The sequence below is a fragment of the Euleptes europaea genome, chromosome 16, assembly GCF_029931775.1.
Source record: "Euleptes europaea isolate rEulEur1 chromosome 16, rEulEur1.hap1, whole genome shotgun sequence".
In the NCBI taxonomy this organism is placed as follows: domain Eukaryota; kingdom Metazoa; phylum Chordata; class Lepidosauria; order Squamata; family Sphaerodactylidae; genus Euleptes; species Euleptes europaea.
Genome location: NC_079327.1, coordinates 53,569,213 through 53,586,637, shown reverse-complemented (window position 1 = coordinate 53,586,637; position 17,425 = coordinate 53,569,213). Strand labels below are relative to the sequence as shown.

Below are 17,425 nucleotides of genomic sequence, written 5' to 3'. Positions count from 1 at the left end.
CTTACCACTCTGCACCATGGGGCTCCTGAACTTGTGAACTGGGCTGCTGTAAAGAGGAACTACACTTTAGAACAGCAGAAAGTAAAACAAGCACAGAGCATAATAATGACTGAAGCAGTACTAATGAAGCAAACAGGTGATGTGTCTGTAAAGAAAGCTTGTCTATTAAAAAAAAAACCACTTCAACAAGGAAGTATTCACATATCAGTTTTCGACATTTTTTACATGTTTTGAAAAATCCTAAATTTACCAGAAAAGTCCTCTCTGACCCCATTCGGTTTTCGTCCATTTCCACAAAATATTTTCTTGCAGGTAGCATGAGGAAGCAGACAGACCACGTGGGTTGCAACTATCATTTGCTATTTCCTAGACTCAGTAAGACATACTGTGTGAGGCTAATAGTGCCTTCGTGTGTTTTCTCTTTCTAAGGAAATATTACTTGTGTGATTAATCAGTGTTTTCTGCCTTGTAGGCCTGCCTCGTCCCCTCAGCTATCACACGATGATACTCATTCACGCATTGAGCATTATGCTAGCAGGTATGAGACCAGCTGGATGGTTAGGCTGATCTTCCTTGAAATAATTTTAAAATGGGAACAAAAAAACCCCATCTTCATTACGCATGCTTTAAGAAATGGAATTATATTCATTCAAAACTCCTAGGACAGATAGTATACATGTCTCCTGCTTCCTACTAATAAGCTTAACAACTAATTTTCTTGCAGAATGGCCTAATGAAATTTAGAATGCACATACAGCTGACTTAAATAGAAAACTCTGATGCATGCTCTTGTTTTACATCTAATATTTAGGTTCTATATAAGACTTCATTATATATTCTAATTTTCAGAGGTGTGCTTTAGTGGAATCATGTAATGATCATGTTCTACATGACAGCAGTGCCCGTCCAATATCTTTAATTCACCGTATATGATCCATAAATGATATAGCTTCTAAAAATTATGGGGGGGGAATCTGAATCTACTGTGCACAGTAATCACACCACACTACTATAGTTCATATTTTTTTATAAATACCAAAAGTAGAGTATTGGCTAAATTCTAATTACAGTTTTTTCTGCTCATGAAGGAAACTTAATCGGTTGCTTTGACTAAAAGAAATCTATTTACATTCATATTCAAGTAGAAAAAGTTGTACTGATGTTTTTTACATACCATGACTTGGAGAGAAATACATGTTTTCTCAACTCTGATACTTACATTTTCAGTTCTGGAGCAATATTTTCAAGACTCCAAATTTGATGCACCTTTATTTATCAGGGAGTCTGCCCAAGACTCTGTTTAATAATGGGAAAAGGACAGCAAGTAGAAATAATTTCCCAAGGTCAAAGTTAGGATAGAAGGAGGACAGCAGCGTATTGTGTATTCCACAAATAAAGAATGTGTGAACTAGGGAAGAATGCATTCTAGTACTAAGATTATTTCCACTGCAATAGTTCTAATTCATTATATTTTATGTACATTCACAGTACTTGCACATTCTGTTCAATATATCCAGGCCAGATAGATGCAGAGAATGGGGCCAGGTAGAAGCAAGGATAATTTTTCTACAAACCCAGGCAACCCCACAAGTGTGCAGAAGAATGTGAAAACAAGGAGGGAGGATTTAAATCACTCCCAAAGAGGGAAATGTTGTCTGCAGGTGTGCACTTGTGCACACAAGGTACCTTTACCTTAAGTAAGGAAGGGAAGGGGAGCAGCACCCGCTGAATCTGGGACGCCAGATGCAGGCAGAGTGCCGGCTCAGAGTCAGGCACTGCTGTCAGAGACAGCGCCTCTACCAACGCCTCTCCTTTGCAGGTCAGCAGGCGGGAAAGGAGCAGGAGCTGCCACCTCCCACACACACACACACACACACACACACACACACTGCCTGAGTCACTGGGGAAGGGGAGCAGAAGCCATCTCTGCCCCCACCATGACCAAGGCAGAGCCACTGCAGGAGAAAAGGGGGGAGGACCAAGAGAGCCTCCCCCCGCTGTCCCTTGAACTAGGCAGGTGTTGGGAGAGCAAGGAGAGCAATATCTACTAGGAGAGCAATATCTACCTCTGCTCCCCCTGCTGCTGCATCAGCCAGGCAGGTGGTGGTGGCGGTGCTGCAGCCAAGTGGGCTGGCCAGCCTGCTAGGGAGAGAAGGATGAGCCACTGTGGAGCATATGGAGGAAAGAAGAAGGGAGCTGGAGATGCTGCTGCAGCCTCACTTGCCAGGCAGGTGTTATTTCTGGGGGAGAGATGGATGCCCCAGCAAGTGGGGGGACAACGACGACAAAATGATGGGACACCCCCCCCCCCCCCACGAGCCTCATGGGTCTCCACTTGTATCATATGATACAAATAGATTTGGCTTTATTTGATTTTTAATTTACTTATATTGAGAAGCAATTAATCTTTTATATGGCTATAGACCAACTTAATAGTCACATGAAAAGTCATGGGTATTTATTTTGTGATCTCTTATACTACTGGTTAGTGCCATAGTATCATTCCTTTTTGCATATTTCAGTAGTGTTTTTAATAGGAAGAATATTTAATGAGATTTAAGGTGTTGGTCTTTTTTCACAGGCTAGCAGAAATGGAGAACACAAATGGAACATACCTGAATGATAGCATTTCTCCTAATGAGAGCATGTGAGTGCATTTTATATATGGGCCAAACTTAATCTTGTATACGTGCTTTCAGATTTCTGTATTGACTTTAGCCCTCACAATGGCTGAAGCTGATATAACAGAAATGAGTGCAAAACGATAATGTTAAAATATCATCAAGATCATATTTGTCAGTATTAATTTCAGAATTACCACTACAGGCAACAGCTCATTAAGTGGTATTTATTCCTGTTAAAGTCATTGAGAATTTCTCGTAACTATGGTGGTGTACCAGAAAACGAAATAGCAAGCAAACCAGACACACTGCTGCTTATACAGAACCAACAAATTCTCTCTAAGTCACAGGGGTGACCTGGCAAGAGGTAAAAATGTTGTGCACAGAAATGTGTGTGAGATCTTAGGGAACCTCTGTTAACTCTTCTGTGTGGAAGCTGCTGCTGCTGTCAGTTGCATTATCTGCTGAACCAATTTGACTACCCTTCCCTCTACTTTTGCATTGTGCTTGTGAAAAACCCACAAAAATGCCACTCTTACAGTCATTTTCAGATATTACAGATTCAGTATTTATATAAAATATTTATATTCTGCTGCCCACAAGGGGACCAAGGAGGTTTACATATCCATATTAGCACCAAAATCATGAATTTAAACAGTATAATTACACACAAAACATCAACTGCATGCCAGACCAAATATATTAAATAATAGCAATACTTTGGTTTAGATTTTGTTTAGTTAATTACCGATGCATGTTGACAGACATTAGCAAGCATATAAACTGTGATACAACTTTCAGCAGTGAACATTAAAAAAAAGCAGAAGTCAGCTATTTTGACATAGACATAGGCAGCAAATCATGGTTCTAAAGTCTAGGTCTACCCAGGGCCAAAAGTGGGGGGCATGCAGAGAGGGCGGCAGAACTGCCTCTCCTACCCAGCCCACTCCTTCTGTAGTGTGCATATTGTATCATTGATATATCTAATTCTCAAAATGACCTCATCTGTGGATACTTAAATCCAGAGACTGGAACCATGAACAGACAAGATACATCTTTCTACAAACCTGAGAAAAGCCCCAGGTTTGGAGAAATCTTAAAAATAATACATTGGGGTGTTAACCCCCCCACCTCCAAAAATAATAGAAGAAGTGCCTGTCCTATACCTTTACACAATGTGGCCATTGTGGGGGTTGGTAGGAAACTACAATATTGCCAGTCATCAAACCTTTGTTTCTCTCAGTAAAAGGACTTTCCAGGACTATTTTGGCCTCCCTGTCCACCCCTGCTCTCCTCCCTCCTGCCTTAGAGGAATGACTCATTAGGACCAGGACCAGCAGTCACTACTGGGCACCCTCCTATCATACAATCTGTGCCGCTTACCCAGGTGTGGTAGCTTGATGCCACATGACTCACCTGAGCACAGCAGTAACTTTCACACAACTTTCATGACTTTGGCAGGCCCAGCAATGACCACCACACAACCAATCTGAGTGGCCTATTTAGTATTTTGCCTATTTAGTATTTTGGTAAATATGTAGAAGCTGTGTCGGTTGATCCTGTCCTCTTGCATCAGACATGACTTGAGAAATGGTCCAGTAATACAGTAAGTTCAGTGAAGTGAGTCAATCAGCAGAGCAATGGGGCAGCTGAAGATGTAAGATATATAGAAGATATCTAGATGATACTCTATCCAGAAAGGAAAAGATGACAGTGTTGGATTGATGTTGCTAATGAAACTGTTTTTTTCTCCATCTGTCTGCATTCACACCTTTAGTTAAGGCTCCAGAACATCTTTATCAGCAGGAACTGAAACGGTGTAATGTATTGTTGGACAAAGTGTTGGACAAAGATCTGACAGACCTAGGTCTGCCCGCTCTGCCTTAGAAGCTTGCTAAGTGACCTTGGGTCAGCCTGATCTTCCCCCAAGGGTTGTTCTGAGGATAAAATAGAGGAAAGAAGAACCATTGTAGCTCCTTTGGGTCCCCATTGGGAAGGAAAGTGGAGTATAAATGAAGTCAATAATTAAATTATTCATTTATTAATAAAGAAAATGAACCATCCACCCATAAGCCAATCTGCTTAAGGTCAAGTTCCAGTCAAGTCAAGCCACAGCTAGGAATTGCTCTGTGCCCAGCATTTCTGGGTAGTTTTGGGGAAGGCATTTGTTGTCTCATTTGTTCTGTACTTTTCTTTGGGTCTCAGTGAAAAAAAAGGCAAACTATAAATGAAGTAAATACATACATAAAGGGAAAACTTGGTATTTCTTTTTCCCCACCTTCTTTTTTTCTTAGAGATGATGAGCATTTGTTAATCCAGCACTACTGCCAAAGCTTAAACCAGGAATCCCCACTCAGTCAGCCTAGAAGCCCTGCACAGATTCTGATTTCTTTGGAAAGTGAAGAAAGAGGCGAGCTAGAGAGAATCCTAGCAGACCTGGAAGAAGAAAACAGGTGGGTTTTACTTCGATGCTACTTCCATGCATACTGTGAGACAGGAACCCATCAGAGCGCAGGTCTCCTTCCTAAGGGGACCAAATTAACACACTGTATGAAACAGACACGAGGCAATAATCAAGTCAAAAAGCAACAGATGGAATATTTGTTGCCTTACTTTTATCTGTAAATTTCACGGATACAATTTTCTTTATTTATGAAAGGAAAGAACTGCTAACTGGTGTACATTATTATACCCATTGCGTATGTTGAATGCAATGACCAGTTTGCACAATTGTGTTCTTGCTTTGCAAGAAATGTAAAAGTTTAGAAATTAAATTAGGATTAAGAATTAAATTAGAATTAAGACTTTTTTTTTTAAAGCCTAGGGATGAGCTTGTATGTAATACACTCACTGTATCCTGTGTTTAAATTGACCACTGTGTGAAATTACTCTGCTACTTGTGTAAGGCATATTTTTGGCTCAATCAGTAATTTTCCTGTTATTTCTATTCCTGTCTGCAACCCTGCGCATGAGCACATCTCCCTCCCCTAGCTATGAAAAGAGAATTTTTAATTGTGTTCTGCCTGCACAAGTAAATCTTTACCTTTCCATAGATGAATAAATAAAGCCCACATGCTCATGAACTGTACCTGTTTCTTATTCATTACATGTATCTGTTTCAGATTCTTTTTTAACTACTTTGTGTTTCCCCAGCCTTTGCAACATCAAACAGCATCTCCATATTTCTTAATCTTTATGTCAGGGTCAAGCTTGACTTGTTTGTGTATTTCAGGCCAGATGTAATTGCCTGAGAGCCAGTTTGGTGTGGGGGATAGAGTGGTGGATTAGGGCTCTGGGCAACCCAGGTTTGAATACTCACTTCTACCATGGAAGCTTAGGCCTGTCACAAGCTCTCAATCTGACCTCCCTCACAGGGTTGTTGTGAGAGAATGGAGGAGGAGAGAACAGTGCTTTGAGTCCCAACTGGGATGAAAAGCAATAAACAAACAAATAAATGCATAAATAATGCCTGCCTGCTAGGTTTCAGAGGAGTTGCATGGCAGCAGTCAAGACTTTGCCTGTCACTCTCCTTGCCCTCACCTCTTTCCCCCACTATCATTTGCTTCTGTTTTGCCACTTCAATGTTTTGCATGTAAGCAGTTTTGTTGGGTAACATTTTATTAATACCCTGACATAAAATAAGTCCATTTACACGAGAATTATGTATCAGCAATGCTTTTTTAAAATTAGCAGCGTAATAGAATTCCTGTTAGTGGCACAAGCTAGGATTATTAAGCCACAGCAGGACAGTTATTCAAATGCATTGAATAGAGCAATCCAAAATGCCATATATTTGAGGTATTTAACAAAAAGCAAAGCAAAAGGGAACAGTTGCTTCTCAGGCTTGAAACGCCACTCATTGGCACTTGAAGTTCATTTTCTCAGGTTGATTCTGCCACATATAAAATGCCCATATGCATGTAAGATTATAATATGTGCGCAAATGCCTAGAAGACCAGAGATCTATTGTAACACTGCATTACCACCAGGCAAAAGGGGCACATTTATTCTTCAGAATAAAAATGGCTCAAGCACAGCCTAGGACCGAGCTTGTCATACATTCATTGTATCTTGCCTTTAAATTGCACTGCTGTGTAAAATCACTCTGTTATACCTGGTGGGAAAAGGTTAAAGTATTGTATTCATACCCTAGAGCAATAGTTCCCCAATTTCACCCTAGCCTTCAGCCACTATTGTAACATGATGAATAAAAGGTAATGATGGAACTACTGCTTGAAGCTGCACAATTGTTGCCTTCTGCACAATCACTGCCATCATTTAGTGAAATAGAGTAATTTAAAGTATGATACTAGGTGGGGCGGCTTTCATATAAACTGCCTCCCAGAATGTGATATAAATAATAATAAACAGCACAGCAAGTAATGAAGAGGAACAATCTGTGGAGAAATGGCATTTTTAGATGAGGTTTGAGATACAATGCAGAACTGAGATACTGAGGCAGAGGAATACAGGAAAGCTTGTCTTTTTAGCATTAACAACAGAGCAAAACACCAGCGCCCTGGGATTTTATAACACAGTACAGTATGTTGAAAATGCCCAAATGTAAGCTAGAATTATTTTAAAGTCCAAGCTCCATGTAAATAGATTTACGAAACATTGTCAGAGAGAATTTTTGGAATATGAATGCCATAAAAATAGTTTAAAACACAAATAATGTCTATAAAACCAAGCTTGCGGAATGTGTGAACCACCATATGTACGGAATGAGGGGAGCTTTGATTCTCAAACGTTTATACCCTGGAAATCTTGTTGGCCTTTAATATGCTGGCTTGGTAGGATTGCCAACCACCAGGTAATGCTGAGAGAAAGTATAGTAAGGGCTCTATAAATGACATACAAACTCTTATTCTATAAGCCAGTGAATTTAGTGACAAAAGTGAAAAAATTACATACATCTAAGCAGCTAAGAGCAGAGCAGCCCAGTGGGCGCGTGAAACTTCTAACCTCAGAGAGATTATATGAATATGGTAACTTATTGAAGGAGCTTTGACTCCAATTGAAAGGAGAGCTGATGAAGCTGCCCACGGGGTAGTGAAAACGCAAAGCATCCGGACGGCGTTCCTCTCCACCTATCGTCCATCATCTTTCTCCCGGTTCCTGAGGGAACAATAAGCATATGAACAGTACAAAATTCTAAGAGACTAATAAGTCATTGAATGAGATAAGCCAAAAAAATATATTTTTGTATTTTTGTATTGTATTGTATTGCCTCACATGTACTCATAGTTATTTTCATAAGTTTCCTTTATTAGATTGTATGTAATTTTTTCACTTTTGTCACTAAATTCACTGGCTTATAGAATAAGAGTTTGTATGTCATTTATAGAGCCCTTACTATACTTTCTCTCAGCTTGACTTTTATAGTAAACGTGCCTTTTTTGCTCCAACCACCAGGTAATAGCTGGAGATCTCCTGCTATTACAACTGATCTCCAGCCAATAGAGATCAGTTCACCTGCAGAAAATGGCCGCTTTGGCAATTGGACTCTATGGCATTGAAGTCCCTCCCCGCCCCAAACCTCGGCCTTCTCAGGCTCCGCCCCAAAAAACCTCCCACCGGTTGCAAAGAGGGACCTGGCAACCCTATGGCTTGGCCTCAGCTCTGCCGCTTTCCCCTCTTTGACCAGTACATGACCCCCCTCCCCATTCTTCCAGCTCAGTGTAAGCAAAGCCAAGCTGCTACACAAGCCCCTGAAAACAAATATTTTTGGCTTTGACCTGAAGCATCGTATTCACATAATTACTTGTACTACTAGAAATGAATTCTCATTAGTTATCCCAACTCTACCTTTCTCATGTAATTATAGAGTCACAACTGATGTTACTCATGAATGAGTTTCGAGAACTGTGTATTTATTGGTTCTTGTAGGTTATCCGGGCTGTGTAACCGTGGTCTTGGTATTTACACAGCCCGGATAACCTACAAGAACTAATGAACTTCGACAATGTTGTGTATTTATTGTTCAGAGATCTAAAGCCAATCCAAATGGTCTTTACATTCCACTTAAAGAATGTTAGTACAGCCTTGCTCAAGAAAAAAAATGTTTTTTCTTCACAACAAATCATAAGGTGTGGGGGTATCTGGAGGCATATAAACTTTTTTTTTTTTAATATAATGACATCTGACAATGAAATCACCTGGCCAAGTTGTAGTTTTACAAGGAAGATTACAGAACATTGCCGGTTCCTGTTCACTTGCTCATTTTGAGAGGATTATACTTTTATCTCTTTCTTTTGCTCACCCTTCCGCATCTATAGCTTTTAAGAAATGATCTTTTTCTGAGCCTAATTCTGGCTGACATAAGCAATGCTGTAGAAGCCTCGCCATGACTATGTTTCCTTTTTCCTCACACTGGCTTGTGATCGCTCTCCAGAGCTTGATGAAATATACGAAGGGATTTCTTTCTTTTCCTGTGGATTTTTGTCAGTCATATTCCAAAGATCATTGTTAGGTACAAACCTTTTTTCCTCAACTAGTCCTTGGGCTAAATAATTCATTATTGCTTAAATCAATCAATTATTTCTTCCATCACTCACAAAATGTAACAAATTAAACTTTTGGTATTCCGAAAAGAAAGAAACTGTAGTATACAAAGGCTAAAATAAGAGCAGAATTGTTTTGCCAGAGAATCTTCTGTCCTTCACTTCCCTGATTGTAACGCATGCTGCAAATGCCACATATGCACAAATTAGAACATATACCTGCATATAATTTAACTGTGTTGCCGAATTCTGCTTTTGTTGGTTGCCTTGGTACAGAATTTTATTCTCTGCTTGCAGAGCTCCAGCATCCACAGAGCAGACAGAGACACAGCAGCAGCATGAGCTTAGAGGTCTGAAGAGAGTATGGACACTCGCCCACCTCGGGTTCTTTCTTGTTTCTTTTTTTTATCAGTTAAAGTCCTGTACCAATCACATCAGCCCTTTCTCAGTGCATGTCAGCCTCGGTTGAAGTTGTATACACACACATACACACACACCAGCCATTTGAACTACATTGTGTAACAGCTGGGGAGGGGGAAGCTGTTAAAAAGAAATAAGCTGCACTGGAAATCAATAGTTTTCTGGAAATTCACAAAAGTCATGATTAAAATACACTGTCTACATGAGTAATATTGATTATATTTTCTTATACGACTATAAAACAAAACAGTGTTACTTAATGTTTATCCTTCCCTTTTTTTTCCTTTTGTATTCCCCCAATTTTATAAATAAACAAATATAAACAAAAAAAAAACAGTGTTATGTACACATGCGACAAACCACTCTCATAAGAGCACTCTGTTTTCCTTATTTGCACTGCAGAGCCAAGTACCTCCTATAAACATATCCAAGCACTTTGTATGAAAGAAAGCTGGTCGGCCACATGGGAACCAATGAATTCTGAATCTTAAACTCAAAATGCATAATCCCGAATCTGATTACAGTACCAAAATACCACAAACCTCAAAAATACTTAGGAGATTTTTCTGGGTTTGTTAATGTTTGCAGAGTGCTTTGCAGTGCAGTCCTACATCAGTTACTCTAACCTAGGACCCTTCACAGTTTTAGATTGAAGTCTCTCTGCATAGGATTTCACTGTTGAATGTGTAAAGCCATGACGCACCCCCTTTAACCCTCTTTAGTGCCCCACTCTCTCAGCCTGACTGAATGCTGAGGGAAAGCGTTAACCTGAATGTATTGTGAGGAGATTATTTTTCTCCTCCTCTAGTCCCACACCTTGTTTTTACCTCAGAGAGAAATTTGACATAGGCTTCTTAACTTTAACAAACAGAACAAGGAAGTTTATTGAACAGTATTCACAAGATGGATTTTTTGGGAAAAGGCAGAATTGGAGGGAAACACCAAAACATATATATACACAAGATTCCTTCAGAGAGATAGCTTAGTTCAGATGTTACTCAAGTTGCCTTTAGCTTAGATGTTTTCTCAAGTTGGCTTCTTCAGTACTTATGTTACAAGCTTCAGTTCTGATCCCCAGAACTCCCTTTAGGTGTTGTTGCTCTGCCGCCCAGCTACCAGGGAAGGGAGAGACCTCTCAGCCTCTGTCCCCCAGAGAAACGCAGAAGTATGGTGATTCCCCCTTGAATCACTCTTCCCGTTCTCACTAAGATAAACCCCACCTCTGTGGCAGTTATGTCTCCAACAACGCCCTGTGTTTGGAATAGCTCCTTTCAAGCCTATTCCCTCCTAGTGACTTGAGAAAGGGCCCTTTCCCCTCCCTGTCTCCTCCAGTCACTACACAGGATTTGGTCTCCCCAGCCTAGGCCAGTACAGAACCCCCTGGGGCTCTCAGAGTACAGACACTCTTCTTCTCAGATGGCATTTATTCATGGAAGGTTTTGCATTGGATTTGTCACTCTTTAGATGCACATTTTCCCCATCTGAATTCTCAAAACTCTGCATGGCGGCTTAGTGTTGAGTTTTGAGAATATGGATGGGGAAAAAGTGCATCTAAAGAGTGGCAAATCCAATGCAAAACCTTCCATGAATAAATGGCCAGAGTGTCAGCTTTCTGGCTTGCCCCATTCTTGGTTTCTCGGCATTTTCTGCAGATTAGCCCCTTGTCCGTCACAAAAGCCTTTTATAATTCTTAAATACTAACTGTAATATAGGGGTGGGTGCTCTATAATAAAACAAACATGCTCGTACTCCAGAGCACTGATTGAGCAACAGACAAACCTAAACAATTTTGGCTTTGGTTGTTATCTGTATATCAGACTGAAATCTAAACTCAGACTCCTGTTTGTGAATGGTGAAGGATTTCTGGAATGCATAGGTTTAGACCATCCAGCCCTTGTCTGCCATCTATATTGTTGGAAGGGGGAAAAAGCACATTGTAAATGGGAAATGTGAGGGCAGAATTTAGTAGCAATTTAATATATTTTTTTTCAACTCCAGCCTCTCTAAGCTCTTTCAGCTCCAGTTCGAGAATTATGTTATCAGTTACGATAGTCGGAACCCTCAAGTCTAAGGCCATTTTTGCATGGTAGTTAGCAGCGCTTTCCAAGCTGAAGTGGCCTGCATATTTTTTTTTTAATTTTCACGCTGAACCGTCATTCCAGAAGTGACATACCTGCTTCGTATTAATTAAGAGCCCCTATAATGTGACCTTTTGTCTTCGCTCCGCTGAAGCTCAGAAGAATCCCCTGAAGAAACCATGCAAAACAATAGTGGCGCGTTAGCTATGCACATGCTAATGGCTATTCAAACAGGAACGAAGGAGCAGGCAAGTGGGGGGTGGAATTTCTCCTTTTGCGCCAGGACTGTGAATAGGCATTTTAAAAGTCACATTTTAAAAAAGAGCTGTGAGTGAGCATCAAAACTGACCGTGCAAAAATGGCCTAATAGATGTGTCTATGATTTTAGGTGGTGGTTTCCATCAGCTACAAAATGGAACAGTGCATTGATAAAGTTAAGGTATCGATTCTATCCTGTTTTGATAGAAACCTACAGGCAGAATACGACCGGCTGAAACAGCAGCACGACCACAGGGGGCTGTCTCCACTGCCATCCCCACCGGAGATGATGCCCATTTCCCCCCAGAGTCCCCGAGATGCTGAACTCATTGCAGAAGCCAAGCTGCTTCGCCAGCACAAAGGCCGCCTTGAAGCCAGGATGCAGATCCTGGAGGATCACAACAAACAGCTGGAATCCCAGTTGCACAGGCTGAGGCAGCTGCTGGAACAGGTGAGCTTCTAGCTTTCTTCATCTGAGCTCTACTGAGAGGGGCTCAGTCCTATTCGGGATTTGAAACCCCAACATTATCTAAAGCAAATGCAGGACAGCAACCAACTTCTGACCACATGACCATTTGTGGCTTGAGTCTGAAATTGACTTTAGTTAATACAATACGACTATGCAGTTTAGTCTCTTTGTTAACTTGCTTTTATTCACACTGAATTCATCACAAGTTTCAATATATTTACACTGAAAAAAATCCTAGTATAAACAGTACAATGTGGGTGCATAACACAAAGATTTACAGCTCATTCCTGAGCCTTGCGGCGGCCGGGGACAACATAGCCAAGATGCCGCCGTGGCACCTCCAAAGAGGTTCCCCTGCTGCCGTAGGCTTTAAAAAGCCTTTTTAAAAGTATTTAAAATAAAATGGGGCTTCCCCCACCCCCGTAGCAAACAGTGATGCAGTGCCAGATAAAACCTGACACAGCAACGCTGTTGCTGGAGGGGGCGTTTCTGGGCTGGAGGAGCTTTGGAAGCTGACTTCTATCAGTTCCACTCCCAGGAGCACCCCCGCCCCAAATGCCGGTGCCACATATCTCTTCTGGGATTGAGGTCCCAGAGAGACTGCCTTGTCAGAGGGGTGGGCGTGCAGCTCCACGGCACCCAGGCACCCATGGAACTTCCCCCGCCTCCAGTGTAAATGCATCTTATTCCATGATAAGGTGCTGTAGGGCAGTCACACCACCTCCAGAGAGCTTTCAGCCCCCCCACCTCAGGAATGCCCGGTCTGTCCTTGTTTTCCTTAACTGTAGAATAACTATCATATTTCCTTCTGATATTTCAGCCTCAAGTGGATTCCAAAGTGAATGGTACAGCTCAATCTTCTCCTACCTCAGTACAGAGGTCAGATAGTAATCAGCCAAGGCTTCTCCGTGTAGTTGGCAGTCAAACTTCAGAATCCATGGGTAAGATAAAGAACCTCAGGCCTTTGAGATATTATTTGCAATTTCATACAAGTCTCCTATTTATCAGTGACATTTTGAGCAGTAGCAAACTTGGATCCATCCCAGACAACCAGAGAGGTTTTGTATAAGATTGTTTGTATAAGCATCATTTCTCCTGCGCTCATACTTTAATATCAGTAGAGATAAGCAAGATTTTTTTCCCCTTAGGTGCTATGATAAATTTTGATTATAAAGGCTGTATGGGGTGTAGAGCTGCAAGAAGGTCACTGGCCTGTTAGTTGTGGTTTGTAACATCATTGCATAAGTGAGACAAGCCACATAAGGAGCTGGGGGTAGGGGGTGGGGACGACAACCTATAGTATTGGATGTGAACCAGCTTAAAGCAAAATATATTTGCATATCAGGATATTGTCCAGCACAGGGTAGATCTGAATAGTACCAGTATTGATATTTTAATGTATTTGGTAACCTGACTTTCTCCTAAAAATGTTCTAGGGCAGGTTACAGTTGTTTTTAAAATGCACCAAACTCAAACAAAACTACTAATAACACCAATTGAAAACAACTTCAGACAACTGACAAAATGCTAATAAAATGGTATCCTTCCTGCCCTGTACACAAAAGGCTGTTCTACCACACAGGAACAATAAAAGCCCAATCCTAAAACCCCAACGCCTCCCCAAAACCTGGATGGCATCAGTTCCACTAGTTGCTCTTCTGTGGTCATTTTGCAGAGGGAAAATAAGTGACAGAAGCACCCCTTGGCATACAACAGATAGCATAAGGATTAAGGGTGAGCATTCGAGTGAAACGGCATCAAAAATATACCTGAAAAATACCTTATCTGTATTTTTGGGTGTATTTGGTTCTCCCAAATATTTCCGGGATTTTTCAGGAAACCCAAAAAGTGGTCCTGAAAAATTCCGTAAGTATTTAGCATTTTTGGGAAGAACGGGAGCCAGTGTTTGCAGGTTCCAGGGTACTGTTTTTTCCTCCTTTTTTTTTCCTTGTCTTGCCTTTGTTTTTGTATCTTGGGGGAGTTCAATGATCTGCTTTTGCCAGTTTCAGGTTTCTTTGTCAGTTTCAGGATTATTATTTTTCTTTGCAAGTGTTGCTTTGTGTTCCCTTTGCTGTATTTACACTGTTGCTTACTTGGTGCTTGGATTTGTTCTTCTCTGAATGTACATTAGTCCTGTTGAGCTTGGACTACCCCACTGACACTGGGGTTCTGCTTGGCATTCTGTACATTGTCATTGGTTTTGCCGGGCTTGCAAAACACACACACACCCTTGTGTGGACATGTTCTACTGTCAGTAATTCTCTGGATGCACATTAGTCATTTTCAGCTTGCACTGCCAGCTTGGAGGTTTTTTCTTTTCTTTTTTCCTCTGTAGAAATAATGGAGGACAGCTGGGGGGATTCTGTTTAGGGGCCCATAGAACTGGACCCCTTGGTCCAATCTACTTGAAATTTGGAGATTATTTCAAAGACAGGCACCAGCAGCTCTCATGCAGTCTTGGTGCCTATAACTTCAAAAACAACACCCCCAGCCACCCAGAAAGTTTCCCCATAGGGAATAATGGTCCCAAAATGCAGAGCCCCTCCCCCCAGAAAAACCAAATCTGAATACCATATTAGTATTGGAATTTGGGGATATTGGGGATACTTTTGGAGAATATTGGGAATGTTTTTAGGGTCCAGTATACCTGAATTTAAAAAAAATCAATTTTTTTTGCACACCCTTAATAGGGATTGTATCTGAGTTCATAGTTCTAAGTTAGTGTTCATAATTCCCCATGGTGCAACTAGGCTCACCCTGGCAACTGGCACCACACAACTGTACCATAGTTTTCCCCAGGTAGAGGGTGGTAGGAAAGGGAAGAAAGCAGAAGATGATGAAGAGATAAAGGTAGGTTGGCTGGTAGATGGGAAGGAGAGGAGACAGGAAAGGCTATGGGGGCTTTCAGTGAAGGGAAAGAGGAACTAGTAGGGGAGAGGGAAATAAAAGTTTCATCTCAAGAGTCTTGTGTATATTAATCCAAAACTTCATTTTACATTCAAACAATAATTATATGATATTGCTGAAAAAAGCCCTCTGTAATAACTGAACTCTTCCTTTACACATGGTATCATAATTGGGTCACAAAAGGTATTTAAGGGGATAAGTATATTGTGCCGTGGTATACCTTCTCCCAACCTTTGCACAATATCAGTGAAATTTTCTGCAGCTTTCTTCTGATGCAGTTCAGCTGTCAAAACTAATAAAACTAATGCACCTGAAGCATTTCTGAGCTCTAATCTATTTTGTTAGGAAGCACATTTCCAGTATAACCACATCACCATTGAAATGCAGCTCACAACCACACTACCTAGTCTACTAATGGAATAAAGGGGCTTCTCATTCTTTCTAGCAATTACTTTCACTTTTTTCTCCAGTACAGACACTTTAGACTTTTGAAATAATTTATTTTGCTGTCACAGGCCTACATTACATTGCATAAATGGAAGTAGCTTGACGATTTAGAAAATGATGAGGTAATGTGTCTGTCTATGCATATATTTGACATTTCTGCTAGATGTCAGGCAAAAGATTTTATGTTAAAATAATGACTTTAGTAGGTGCACTGTGTACACTGTGTTTTGAACACTGCAGTTCTGCAAACTCAAACTTGCCCAAGTCCCAAATGAACAGCTAAAACTCCCAGGACTCTTAACTAGCAGTGTTATTTATGTAGTGGTTGGTTTCTTCTCAAAAACATTGGACTTCTCGTTTGTTTCTTCAGGTGAGGATGATTTACTCAGCCCTCCCCAGGACACAAGCACAGGGTTGGAAGAGGTAATGGAACAGCTCAACAATTCTTTCCCAAGTACAAGAGGTAAACTCCAGGGCTCAGGAGCAAAGACTGGCAGTTAAATTATAGTTGCTTCTTTACAGATTAGTATCATTCTCAAGAGTCCGTCTAAAACAGAAGAGCACAGAGCAGAAATCTTTTAAAATCTTGTATCCATGAAGACATAAAAACAGTTTTTGCTCAGAAATGCTTCATGGAGGAGGATGAATAAACTAACACCCACCCCCCACCCCCACCCCCACCATGTTATTCTGACTGAGAGATCTTCCTGTGCTGAGAGTTGCTTGTGAAACTCCTCCATTGCAGTGGAGGACACCAGCTGCCCAAAGGATCTCCATGGAAAACTGGCCGCTGGCTGAGGGAAGCAGATATATTCTTGGTAGATATATTGTCTTCTAGTGTTCGTGTTTTTTCACAATTGTCTGTTCCATTTTTTAAATCTATAAATCTATTTTTCTGCTCTGACAATACAAAGTTTAGGTTAAAATATGATTGATCACTTAATTGGAGTAAATGAAGGTTTGGGGTAAGATGCTGAGAAATGGGAATCTTTTTTTAGATGTATGTGTCTAACATGTTCCTACTTTGTCAAAGTAGAGCATAGATAGTAATTGAATGATGATCCAAGAAATCTTTCGAGCTCAAGAAAAGGTCATATCTAAGTCTGGATACTACATTATATTTCTGTGGGGAAAAAGGCTTGGGTTAAAGAAAGCAATATTTGCTGTCTTGGTTGATGCTACTGTAGAGTAATTTTTAACCTGTCTCCAATATGACCCCTCAGGCAAACGTTCCATTGAAACACTGTGCTGAGGGTTAAGTAGCTAGTGCATAGTTCTGCTTTTACCTGTCTCTAGTGGGTTTTTTAAACAGGATATTATTCCTAGCCTACTGTTTGTAAAAAGCCCTTTTAACTGGAACATGACCTTCATCTTTTTTCAAAGATACAACAGCTGACCCAGAGGACTGTAAATAAACAAATTGTATTTTTGTAAGAATCACGCTTCTTAAAAATCATGGGGAAAAGGCAAATTTGTCAGACAATAATTTTAAAATTCAGAATTGGTACAGTATGTTAGAAGAACATGTAAAAAAACATAGTACCAAATATGTATTGCTTTTAGTCATCTTATAGAAATAAACATGTCACCTAAACCATGAATACCTAAGTAGAAGTAGCACGGGATTTTAAGTCCTCAGCTCAAACACATGCTCTTAAGTGCATGTTTGATGCTAGATGACATGATGGTTTGATGGATCCCATCAAAAAGATCCACAGCGGG

The 17,425-nt window shown here is 40.7% G+C and overlaps 1 protein-coding gene across 2 annotated transcripts in view; it reads left to right on the top strand.

Annotated features, from left to right (window-relative positions):
* DMD (dystrophin) overlaps window positions 1-17,425 on the top strand; it is a 1,354,185-nt gene that overhangs the window by 1,305,278 nt on the left and 31,482 nt on the right. For both annotated transcript variants that reach the window (XM_056862020.1, XM_056862019.1), the window contains 6 exons: window positions 473-538; window positions 2,582-2,647; window positions 4,916-5,074; window positions 12,088-12,331; window positions 13,170-13,290; window positions 16,074-16,166. In XM_056862020.1, the coding sequence (XP_056717998.1) occupies window positions 473-538; window positions 2,582-2,647; window positions 4,916-5,074; window positions 12,088-12,331; window positions 13,170-13,290; window positions 16,074-16,166 (749 nt within the window). The remainder of the gene's footprint in view (window positions 1-472; window positions 539-2,581; window positions 2,648-4,915; window positions 5,075-12,087; window positions 12,332-13,169; window positions 13,291-16,073; window positions 16,167-17,425) is intronic.